This window comes from Macaca fascicularis, chromosome 17 (genome assembly GCF_037993035.2).
Source record: "Macaca fascicularis isolate 582-1 chromosome 17, T2T-MFA8v1.1".
NCBI lineage: Eukaryota > Metazoa > Chordata > Mammalia > Primates > Cercopithecidae > Macaca > Macaca fascicularis.
Window position 1 is genome coordinate 1,069,554 of NC_088391.1, and position 12,741 is coordinate 1,082,294.

The following is a 12,741-nucleotide window of genomic DNA, read 5'->3' on the forward strand; positions in this document are numbered from 1 at the left end:
GGCGATGGCCTTGGTAGGGGGATGAGGGTGGAGAGGCAGGGAGGATGCTGTGGATGGGGCTGATAAAGTGGGAGTAAAAGTACTGACAAGGATTTACAGCCGAGAAGTGAAGTGATCAAATTATTTTAGAGATACCATTCCATGGGTGATCAATTTAAAGGGTGGCAAGGCAAGTTAGGAAGCATTTTCCTTAGTAGTCTTGGAATGAAGATGGAGACAGGTTCTTGGGTCATGAGGTATTTCTGAGGTAGAAGAAAGGCCCCTGAGTGCCTCACCTGGACCTGCCTGACTCAGGCTGAGTGGCTCTTTCATTGATGTTTCTTCCACTTTACAAAGAAAGGCCAAAGTTTTCACTTCTACCTCTGAACATGTGGATTGGCAGGCGTGTAAAACCCTACAGAGGAGAGGGACAGTTGCAAACAGTGTGGCACTAAGTGACTGAGTCACTAGTGAGTGGACAGTTGGCAGGTTTCAGCCCTTTGCATCAAATAACATGAAGAGGACCTAATCACATCAACTAAGAGATTATTAAAAATAATTTTTGTTGGTAGATCTCTGTGATTTTTGGCATATAACTTGGAAGAAATACAAATAATTGGGTGATTCTGCTATTTTAAAAATAGGTTCTACTTATATGAAGTGTTTCAGTACTTATATCAAAAGGAAAAATAGGAATCAAATCATGCTCAACTTGCTCATCTGGCAATAGGTGGTGGTCATTCAAAGACACATGAACTAAGTGGGGAAGGAGCCCTACCAAGTTAATCACACTACGAGATGCACACACTTCTATGTTTGTGTTTATTTATGTTTGATAATTTAGTTAAATTTATATTGTTTTGCTCAGTTGTCTAGTTTTAAGTATCATAATGATAACTCAATCCAGAAGACATTTTTAAACACGGTCTTATGGTCATTGAAAATGTTTAAAAGTTATCTTTCAATATGTAGACATTTGTATCAGAGTATGTAGTATGATGAATAAAATACTGGAACATAAACATTATATTAGGATAATGTTCTATGGAAAATGAAATTGAAATAAAAACAAGGAAAATTTGTTTACATTTTTAATGGATTATAGTGGGCACCAGAACATTACGATAATAAAACTCCAGTGCATAAATGTAAAGTGTTAATGTAACCATTTTATTTTGAATTTTGTTAGGCTGGAATATATATTTAAAATGATTTAATCTCACCGGAAATTTTGACATATCTGCAACTTAAATGTATTACTGTATTGGGAGATTGCTGGGGTTTTGTTTGTTTTGTTGTTGTTCACATACCCCCTAAAAAAAATTTCTGAAGTTTGAGCACTGGTGGTATAGGAAGTGTGTGTGCAGTGAAGAAGGCTGGGCATGGTGGCTCATTCCTGTAATCCCAACACTTTGGGAGGCCAAGGTGGGAGGATTGCTTGAGCTCAGGAGTTGACGACCAGCCTGGGTGCCATGACGAAACCCTGTCTTTAAAAAAATTTTGTAAATCGGCCTGGTGTGGTGGTGTTTGCCTGTAGTCCCAGCCACTTGAGAGACTCAGGCAGGAGGATCGCTCGAACCCAGAAGGTTAAAGCTGCAGTGAACCGTGATTGTGTCTGGGCATACTGCTGCCTGGTGACACAGCCACTCTGTCTGAAACAGAAAAAAATAGAAGAGATTCTGGGCTGGAACCTTAAAAACCTCCTGATTTAAAGAAGGAGGTCAGGAGAAGAGGATGCTGCTATAGAGACTGGGAAGGAGGAAGCATGTGGCTAGATGAAGGGAGGAAGGGCAGTGACCCCAGGGAGGCTGCAGGAAGATAAGGGCAGTGACAGTGGGGTAAAGAACTGAAACATGTTTGTATGATTTCATGACGAGATCATTTCAGGCTTCCTGAGAGCACTAGTAAAGGAGCATAAGCCGAATTTGAGTGTTTAGAATCCTTTTCTCAGCACCGATATTCTTTGGTGTGTAATGGGTTCTTTCCGTTACATCCTTTGCTTCCTTGCCATTTGGCTAAAGTCAAGTTAAATATATATCACTTCTGATTATATGCCCTCCTCAACAAAGACATTTCTATTTGCATGTCACGCTATGTGACTGACACCACACGACCATATGAATTATGTAGTGTAGGAAAGGACAATATGTGTACTTACACAGGTAATCTTTCTAGCAAGAGTTTTATTTAAAAATACCGTGAAGAATCAAGTTTACTAGATTAGATTTAAACAAGGCACAATATTCAAACTTTCTAGATAACACCCAGATCTTGTACTATAACATGACCATGACATAAAACCACAAACCATACTAACCAGGGTAGTTTTAAGTAGTGATGCTGAAAGAATTTGGCATGTACTCTGAAGATTTAATTTGATGTATTTCTCCTGAAAATCTGAAAACTTTGAATCTGAAAATTCTGTTTAGCTGGTAATGCTGAGATTCCCGCATGTGGTTACAACTTCAGCAGAAGGACGACTTTAGTGTTGACTCTTCCTTTCTTTATCTTGTCTCTTGCTTTGCAAAAGATCAGAAATAATACAGGACGCTTGTCTAAAACTCTGTTGATGAAATTTTCAAGTATAGCCTGACCAAAATTCAGATAATTGAAAGACCAAAAAGGACTTTTAAGGAAGAAAATACAGGTAGACAACCACTAAATAAATCCAAGAATAAATGACTTCTGTTTTATACCTACAGGCTGTTGTCTGCCATTCTCAGAGTTTCAGAAGTTGAATCTCGGGCAATAAGAGCAGATCTCACTCATCTACTAAGTCCTCAGATGGGCAAAGATATTGTCTGGTTTTTAAAACGCTGGGCAAAGACTTATCTCCTGGTGGATGAAAAACTGTATGATCAGGTCAGAATGTAAAACTGTTAAAACTTCATTTGGATTTATGATGATGGCAGTTATAGAAGCAGGAACATTTTTCTTGGTGGGTTTTTCATCAAAATGTAACTGTTTAAGAGCAGTTCAACATTTTCTATGTTGAAGAGAATTACGTGACTGGAATGCTGTTTTAATGTGTGTTTTAGAGCACATCACTTGATTTAGTTTATTTTAACCACTATTGAAGATAAAGATTATTATTTGGGAATAGATTATGTTTTTTGTATTTGGTGTAATATTATGTTAGTTTTTTAATACTATGGGAATAACAGAAGTTGACAGGAAAATCACACTGGAAAATGTGAGTGGATTGAGGATGTCTTTTTTTTTGACCTGTGAAAATGAGTACCTGCGTAAAGCTGTTGTGAAGTAAGCACTACTTCAGATTAGATACTGATTTCAGTTTGATTTTTCTCTGTTTTTTTTTTCTTGAGTTGATCTTTCTTGCTTACCTTAAAAAATTTGTTTCCTCTCTTAAGATAAGTCTGCCATTCAGCACAGCATTCGGAGCAGATACAGAGGGTTCTCAGTGGATAATTGGCTACCTCTTACAAAAAGTCATCAGTAACCTCTCGGTCTGGAGTAGTGAGCAGGACCTTGCAAATGACACTGTGCAGCTCCTTGTCACTTTGGTGGAAAGAAGAGAAAGGTTAGCTCATTGTTGGAGGCTGACTGTGTGTGTATGTGTGTTGGTGGGAAACTCTTTTTCCCTTCCTGGTGTAGTCCTTTGAACAGGCAGATGGTTACACCGTCCTAATTCTAGCTAGAGCCTACGTTTTTGGAATAGTGCCTTTTAAAAACCGTATCACACTATTATTACAAATGGAAATAGAGCTTTCCCTTCTTATAATTGAGCATTACATTGACTCCTTCAGGATTTGGCATCAGAGCCCTATGAGTAATTTACAGTGTTGTGGACACTTTTCTGTGGAGTGTGCTCTTTTGAATTTTTAGACATCTTATCCCCATTTTAAATATTAAATACTGATATTTAAAATTTAATGTTGGAAAGTAAAATTTTTGGTGCTTTCTACAACAATTCTAGAAATGTTTTCATTGTTCTTACTGTATAGGAATATCATTGTTATTATTACCATTATCATTGGCTGGTTTATTGAATTCTTATAATTTACTATGTGCTCTTCTAAGCACGTCACAGGTAGTATCTCGTTTAATCATTCTATGAGTCTCAGCCGCGTGAGACTGTTATTATTCGTATTTTGCAGATTATAGAGAAGTGATGATTGATAGAGGTTAAATAAATTTCACATCGCCAAACAACTAGTGGCATTTGAATGTAAGCCTGTGTGACTTCAAAGTCTGTCCTGCTTACTGTGCTTTGCTTTAAAAGTAATTAAATCTAGCTATTTTTTATTTTTGTTTTCTTTGTGTGTATGTGTATACGTAGTAATACATCTTATGTTTTGTTATTTCTACCTGTAGGGCAAACTTAGTAATTCAGTGTGAGAACTGGTGGAACTTAGCTAAGCAGTTTGCAAGCCGAAGCCCACCTCTTAATTTCTTGTCAAGTCCTGTGCAGAGGACATTGATGAAGGCTCTAGTCTTAGGAGGTTTTGCACATATGGACACGGAAACCAAACAGCAGTATTGGACGGAGGTAACAGTGCCTTCTATTTTGATTGCACCCTTTTGTGTAACTCTGTAGTTCCTTTATCTATGCATTGCCGTGAAAGAGTCTCTGGAGACAGAAACGTATCAGTCATAGCTTTTCTTTTTTTTTTTATTTTTGAGACAGGGTCTTACTCCGTTGCCCAGGCTGGCGTGCAATGGTGCAGTCTCGGCTTATTGCAGCCTCCACCTCCCGGGTTCAAGCAATTCTCCTGCCTCAGCCTCCCAAGTGACTGGGACTACAGACTCATGCCACCATACCCAGCTAATTTTTGTATTTTTAGTAGAAACGGGATTTTGCCATGTTGGCCAGGCTGGTCTCAAACTCCTGGCCTCAAGCAATCTGCCCGCCTTGGCCTCCCAGAGTGCTGGGATTACAGGTGTGAGCAGCCACTGTGCCCGGCCCAGTCATAGCTTTTCTGATACTTTTTTCTCCTAATGAATGGGTTGAAGCTTCTTGTTTTACAAACGTTATCTTATAATTTGTCTGTACCTGCCTGTGTGTGATGACACTGAATATCATCGAGTGTTCTGCCTTGTAGGCACATTTTCCCCAACTCCGTTGAGAGCATGGACTGGCTTATTAAACCGTCATTAGGGATCAGGGAAACATTCTCCTGTCTCTAATACAATGCAGATTAACCATGATAGTCATTTCCTAGGGCTGTTGTATCAAAATACCACAATAGAAATTTGTTTTCTCCTGCTTCTGGAGGCTGGAAGTCCAAGCTATAAGGTGTCTGCAGGATTTGTTCTTTCTGAAGGCTCTATGGGAAAACCGGTAGCCTCTGGTAGCTTGCTGGGAGTCTTTGGCATTCCTTGATTTGTAAATGCATCACCCTGATCCCTGCCTTCATCTTCACGTGCTCCCGCTATGTGTGTGCATCCACACTTCCCCTTTCTGTACCAGTTATGTTTCATCTTCACGTGCTCCCGCCGTGTGTGCATCCACACTTCCCCTTTCTGTACCAGTTATGTTTCATCTTCACGTGCTCCCGCCGTGTGTGTACATCCACACTTCCCCTTTCTGTACCAGTTATGTTTCATCTTCACATGCTCCCACCGTGTGTGCATCCACACTTCCCCTTTCTGTACCAGTTATGTTTCATCTTCACGTGCTCCCACTGTGTGTGCATCCACACTTCCCCTTTCTGTACCAGTTATGTTTCATCTTCACGTGCTCCGCCGTGTGTGTGCATCCACACTTCCCCTTTCTGTACCAGTTATGTTGAATTAGGGGTCCACCCTATTCTGGTATGATCTCACCTGAACTAATTACGTCTACGACAACCCTATTTTCTTCTTTTTTCTTTGTGAGATGGAGTCTTGCTCTGTCACTCAGGCTGGAGTGCAGCGGTGTGATCTCGGCTCACTGCAACCTCTGCCTCCTGGGTCAAGCGATTCTCCTGTCTCAGCCTCCCGAGTAGGTGGGATTACAGGTGCACACCACCACACCCGGCTAATTTTTGTATTTTTAGTAGAGATGTGGTTTTGCCATGTTGGCCAGGCTGGTCTCCTGACCTCAGGTAATCCGCCCACCTCAGCCTTCCAAAACGTTGGGATTACAGGCGTGAGCCACCACGTCCGGCCAACTCTATTATCAAATAAGTTCATGTCCTGGGGTTTGGATTTCCACATATGAGTTTTTGAGGGACACAGTTTGACCCATAACAACCATGGGCACATTAATTTTTTTTTTTTTTTTTTTTTTTTTTTTTGAGACGGAGTCTCGCTCTGTCGCCCAGCCTGGAGTGCAGTGGCCGGATCTCAGCTCACTGCAGGCTCCGCCTCCCGGGTTCCCGCCATTCTTCTGCCTCAGCCTCCTGAGTAGCTGGGACTACAGGCGCCCGCCACCTCGCCCGGCTAGTTTTTTGTATTTTCTAGTAGAAACAGGGTTTCACCGGGTTAGACAGGATGGTCTCGATCTCCTGACCTCGTGATCCACCCGTCTCGGCCTCCCAAAGTGCTGGGACCACAGGCTGGAGCCACCACGCCTGGCCGGGTGTATTATTTAATAGGCTTTAAATCAAGGACCAAGAGTTGCCAGTGTGTGTGTAGGTTGCCAGCCTGCAGTGCTTGTGTCTAGAGAGCCCTTAGGGTTTGAGAAGGGGCATAGTAATGGAATTAGGCAGTTGTTTGTGACTTCAAATCCAGGGGAAACCAGACTGACTAAGTATTTTTATTTTAAACAATTGTATTATCATACGGACAGCTTTAAGTCGAATTAAGATACTGACCTCTTGAATATGAGTACTCTTACATACAGGGCAGGACTGATGATCTGAAGTTATGTTCTGTGCCAAGAGGAATTAGGTAAAGGAAAAAGGAAAAAAAAAACAGGCGAGAGCTTTGTGTTGGGCTTCACTCTGTAGAGGTTGGCAGGCTGCAGCCCATAGGCCAAATGTGGCTTGCTGTCTGGTTTTGTAATAAAGTTTATCTTTGTTTTTTCCTTTTTGGCTAATTACTTGGAAGGAGATGGAGGGAAATGGCAGAATTCTTTGAGTGGCAGGGAGAAAGTTATGTCCCATGCTTTGGGTGTTCTGTCTTCACATGAGCCGGAAGTTAGGATGACCCTCAAAATGGGGAATGTCAAGTCTGGTTTAGATATTCTTTATGTGCTTGTCCTGCCTCCAATAATTAGAAATGTTTTGGAAAGTGAATATTTATCCAAGCAGAGGAAATAAAGCATGTGAACTGAGCTTTAAGAAAATTGCTGGTTTATTTTTATAGGTTCTTCAGCCACTTCAGCAGCGATTCTTAAGAGTAATAAACCAAGAAAACTTCCAGCAGATGTGTCAGCAAGAGGAAGTCAAGCAGGAAATCACTGCCACACTGGAGGCCCTGTGTGGCATTGCTGAGGCTACCCAGATTGACAACGTAGCAATCCTGTTTAATTTTTTAATGGACTTCCTTACCAATTGCATTGGGTTGATGGAAGTTTACAAGAATACCCCAGAGACTGTCAATCTCATTATAGAAGTTTTTGTTGAAGTTGCACATAAACAGATATGCTATCTTGGAGAGGTAAGCACTTTCTCATTTTATCCCTTCAGGATTAAAACTCTTTAAAGCTGTAATAAAATAATAGATCTTTACTTCAAATTTGATTAGTATTATCTTAAAGAATATTTTTATTCCTTCAGAAGATTTTCAAAAAGAACTTATAATTCAGAGAAAGTCATGTTGAGTGAATATAAATTCTTTTTTTTTTAAATCTTCTAAAAAGAAACAGGATACATGTGCAGAACGTTCAGATTTGTTACATAGGTATATGTGTGCCCTGGTGGTTTGCTGCACCTGAATATAAATTTTTGTCCTAAAATTTTGTTAGAAAAGGGGTAAAATTTTTAAAATAATATATTAATATATGCTTTTTAGAAATTATTATTGTTTTAATGTAGTTTAAAGCAAGAATTATTGCTACTCTTGGAACTCAGATATAAAGAAATATATCAGTGTTTGTTTCTCAAATAGATTCTACCAAGTAGCATAATTTGTGCATTTTTTTTTTGCAGTCCAAAGCTATGAACTTATATGAAGCCTGCCTTACTTTGTTGCAAGTATATTCCAAGAATAATTTAGGGCGGCAAAGAATAGATGTTACAGCGGAAGAAGAGCAATACCAAGACCTGCTTCTCATTATGGAGCTTCTTACTAACCTGCTGTCCAAAGAATTCATAGATTTCAGTGATACAGGTAAAATGTAACGTGATGGTTTTTAAACTTTGTTGTTACCCTCCTTTTTATTAAAGCAAAGGATTGTTTTCTGTAAGAGACACCTCATGAGGACGTTCGATTTGTGGAATAAAGGAAAGGAGATCTCTGTGGTCAAAGCGAGGGTGGGACCAGCGGCTCTCTTGACGTTCAATTTGTGGAATAAAGGAAAGGCGATCTCTGTGGTCGAAGCGAGGGTGGGGCCAGCGGCCCTCTTGACGTTCAATTTGTGGAATAAAGGAAAGGAGATCTCTGTGGTCCAAGCGAGGGTGGGGCCAGCGGCCCTCTTGCTTGGCTTTCCTCTTGTGAGAATAATGGAAATAGTATCTCTCATTCCTTCAGATCTTACTAAATGCCAAGCACTATTCTTACCTTTCACAATGGTGTGGAGTCAGTCCCGTGTTATTCTCACTTTATAGATGAGGAAACAGAGGCACAGAGAGCTTAAGTCACTTGGCCACAGATACTTAACCAGGACCGGGATTCAAATCCCAGCCTATAACTCCAGATGCCAGTCTCTTCCCACGTCCCCCAAGGTGGCCACCCCGGCAAACCCTAGCACTTTCCGGAGTGCGGCTTGGAAAGCCCTGTTGGGATGGGAAGCACTGCTCTCTGGAGTTCACAGCCCACACTTTGAAGACCTAGCCTAGTGTCTCAGCTACAGTATGATGGGGGAGTGGATTCGCCTGCCTGTGCCTCTACTAGCTGGTCAAATGGGTATCATCATAAATACCTTTCAGCGTGTTTGAAGGATCAGCTGTCAAGTGTCTTTGGTGCCTAGCATTGTGTCTCACAATCAGTAGGTAAAAGATAGTTGCTGTTACAGGCAAGACCCGGATCAGTAATTTAAACCTCATATATTTGTGTAGTTTTCAGTGCTGTAGAGTTCACTCCCCTCCTATCCCACTGCCCACCTTGCCTTCAAACAAAATGGATCCTGTTTCATAAGAGAAAAATGAGTCATATCTGGCCTCTCCTGTTACATGTTGTGCAGACATGTAGGGTGGTGGATATTTTTGGCTCCTTCCTTGTAAGATTCTAAGTTGGGTGCTATAATACCCACTTTTTTATCCCAATCCTTGATTGTTCTGTTTCCTTTTTTTTTTCATATTCCTTATTCACTGGCCCATGGTTTTTTTTTTTTTTTTTCTTTTTCATTTTTTTATTCTTGGGCCATGGTTTTTCCAGTATCTGCCCTGAGCTAGGTACCATCAACTTCACAGTGTAGAAGGTTTACTGTTTATTTATTTATTTTTTTGCAGTTAACTAGGGGTACCAAGGTGAGATAGTCTGAAAAGCACTGTACAAGTTCACTTTTCCTCAGTGAATTCTTTCTGGTCTGTTTTTAGGCCCAGCCTCTCACCCAAGTTTTCTAACTTTCTTCAGGTCATTTCTGCTTAATCCAGGAGTTCTTAACTTTTTCTTTTTTTTCCTTGTTGTTGTTTGAGAGGCAGGGTCTCCCTCTGTCATCCAGGCTAGAGTGTAGTGCCGTGATCATAGCTCTTTGCAGCCTCAGCCTCAGGCTCAAATGATTCTCCCACTTCAGCCTCGCAAAGTGCTGGAATTACAGGTGTGAGCCACTGTGCCCAGCATTCTTAACCTCTTACTAATACAGTATTAGTTGGTTCATGGACTCTTGGAAACCTTCTATAAATTTTCCAGGTGTGTCAGGACCCCAGGCTAAGAACCTTGTACCCAGAGGAATCTGTAACTCAATGTTAAGACCCAGAGATAAAACATGTGTATGTTTAGGTGATTTACTGTCATGATTACCCTGTGTATCATAAATCAGCTCATTGTTTCAAAGTTTTCATTTCTAGACATAGTATAACCATTTTCTTGGATTCTTATTCTATGCCCCCACTCAGGCCCCACCTCAGACCTATTAACTCTAGAAATCTATATTTTGACTACATTTCCTAGTTGTTTCTGACATACTACCAGATTTGTCTTATTTTCGGATTCCAGGGGAGAAGTTCAGCATTAGGCTTAACAAGTGGATTTTAAGTAGACACATACCCCTCATTGGATCTTTTTGTTGTTGTTGTTGTAAGAAATATGCCCTTAATAGAAAAAAATTGTAAATATAGAGACAGAAAAATCATGCTTACTTTTGGACACCATCCAGAGTCAATTGTACATTCCATTTTAGGAATTTCTTTTTTGGTTATTTTTGTTCAGTTTTCTTTGTGATCATGCTCTAAATACAAGCTTGCTTTTGTTTTGCTTTTACTCCTGGCAAGCTGTGAACTAAATTCAATTTTATATTCTGTCGTTTTGTTTAATGTAGTGTTAACCTTTCCCTTGTCATTAGAATCTGTGATGATATTTTTAATGGTTATGTGGCATTCCACATTTTGGAATTTAACCTGTTTCCTAATATTGGACATCTGGAATATTTACCTTTTTACACTTATAAATGGTGATGCACTGATCATTTCTGTGGACAAGGCTGTCTGAATTTCTGATTATATCCTTAATAGATAGAATGCTCAAAATGGTCTTAATATATTGCTTTTGAGGTTAACCACATTTTATCCTTACCAGCAATGAAATGTTATCATTTTTACGAATTATTTTTAATGAATCAGAAGTAGTATCTTTTTAACATTTGTATTGCTTGATTAATAGTTGGAATGGACTGTTTTCCTTTAGAGTCAAGACTTTGATAAATGTTTGTTTAGAGATGTTAATTTGTCTGTTTAAGTCTTAGTATTCTCATTAATTTAGATATAAGTCATATGTATTAAGAACGATAACCTTTGTCATATTGGTTGTCCTTTTTTAAATTACTTTCTTTTTTATGTAACATTTTAATTTCTATATTTCCTGCATTCCTTTTAAGCTTAGAAATATTATACACACTTGAAATCAAATGGATATTTCTATAGAAATTGTTTAACTCATATTATGGCTACTATGCCAGTAGATTTTATATTTCAAAACATTGATTAAGCATTAGTTTTATTTCTAGACTGTCCCTTGCTCTTAACCTCCCCAATACTTCCGTATCAAGTACTCATATCCCCTAATAAAACTCAAAAGGATGACACAGGGCTGGGGTCTCAGATCCTTTTTTTCACCCCTGGGTGTGCTGTCCCCTGCATCTGCTCGCCAGAGACCGGGCAGGACGAGATCAGATTCTCTGTTATTCACTCATTGATTTATTTAGCCTCTAGGGGTGAGTTTATTTTCATAAAGGTAGAATACACACTTGGAAGATTTATCGATGTTACCACCATAAGCCTGCATCCTTTTATTTTAATAGATGAAGTGTTTAGAGGACATGAGCCAGGTCAAGCAGCAAACAGATCTGTGTCAGCAGCGGATGTTGTGTTGTACGGAGTAAACCTAATTCTGCCCTTGATGTCACAGGATCTCTTGAAGGTAATCAATGAAATTGAATGTCAACATACAACTATATGTAATTGAAGTTCAAAGATACTTTAGACAAGAATATGTCTGTGATTTAATTAAGCAGTTGTATCTGTTAAATGCACATGAAGATGCAGTTTTTGCATTTTCATTAATGGTTACTTGTGCGTGCTTCTCAGTAACATGGGCCCTTACTCAGTCTCTGTTTCTGCCCCAGAGTCCTGCAGGCACCCACACATTAGTGACTCGTTTTGTCAGGGAGTGCTACAGAAAGAAGCCTGTCCTTTTAGAAACGACATTCTGTTAGCAGTTTTGATTACCTCATAATTTGTCACTAAGGGAATAAAGTAAGTTAAAAGTTTCAGTGTTTTCCTCTGATACTTTCTGAACATCATTCTCAGGTTAAAGGATTGAGCAAAGGAAGGCATTTTCCAAGGGGCACCATGTAAAAATGGGATGGTAAGCATCCAAGACTGATGCTGTTTTAAAGTTTTTGCACGTTCTGACTACGTTATGCCTTGGTTTTGCCAGTTAATATTGAGGGTGTGGTGGTGGTGGGGCACCGTTTTTCTACCATCCCTAAGTACCCTAGAGGGAGGTCTCTTGTCATGAGTTCTCATAGCAGGATAAGGGTGGGGATGAGGACACGGGTGGAAAGGAAAGCAGGACTTTGTGTATGTGCCTGTGTGCGTGCACACACACACGAGATAAAGACAAGGGAGGAGAGTAGGAGGAAGTAAGAGAGTAGAGGCTGAGAAGTGTCCGGAAGGTGAGTACGTACGAGAAGAATGGGTCCTGTCAGTTGCCAGCACAGCAGGGTCGAACCGTGTGCTTCCCTCCTCGAGAACGTCTCTGACTCTTGGAAACAACGCTGATGATCCATGGTATTCACGCGGCAGCCAGCCAGTAGGATGAGGAAGTTTAGTCAACTCTTCATATTGATTTGCATGTAGGGTTTGTTTAAACAAGCCAGTAAACATTTAAGTGTGTATTTTTCTTCAGTGTGGTTAAACCATATTACCTACTTTTACCTCAGTTCTCTAGGGTAGTACAACTGGAAGAATGTTTTTGGAAGCGTAAAGACCGAATATTCTGCTCTGTGCATAGTCTTTACAATTTGTATTAACCTTCTTGAATTTTTTCAACATGCTT

At 40.0% G+C, this 12,741-nt stretch overlaps 1 protein-coding gene across 15 annotated transcripts in view; it reads left to right on the forward strand.

Moving 5' to 3' along the window:
• The window catches only part of XPO4 (exportin 4), a 105,532-nt gene that overhangs the window by 82,617 nt on the left and 10,174 nt on the right, over positions 1 to 12,741 (forward strand). For 14 of the 15 annotated variants that reach the window (XR_001486249.4, XR_012426705.1, XR_012426706.1 and 11 more), the window contains 6 exons: positions 2,682 to 2,841; positions 3,351 to 3,520; positions 4,315 to 4,489; positions 7,231 to 7,524; positions 8,016 to 8,196; positions 11,483 to 11,601. Coding sequence is in view for 12 of the 15 variants with exons in the window: in XM_065532928.2 (XP_065389000.1) it covers positions 2,682 to 2,841; positions 3,351 to 3,520; positions 4,315 to 4,489; positions 7,231 to 7,524; positions 8,016 to 8,196; positions 11,483 to 11,601 (1,099 nt within the window). In the remaining 3 variants the exon portion in view is untranslated. Of the gene's footprint in view, positions 1 to 2,681; positions 2,842 to 3,350; positions 3,521 to 4,314; positions 4,490 to 7,230; positions 7,525 to 8,015; positions 8,197 to 11,482; positions 11,602 to 11,806; positions 11,951 to 12,741 lie in introns of those variants that run through there. The other variant, XM_005585428.5, reaches the window with a different exon arrangement.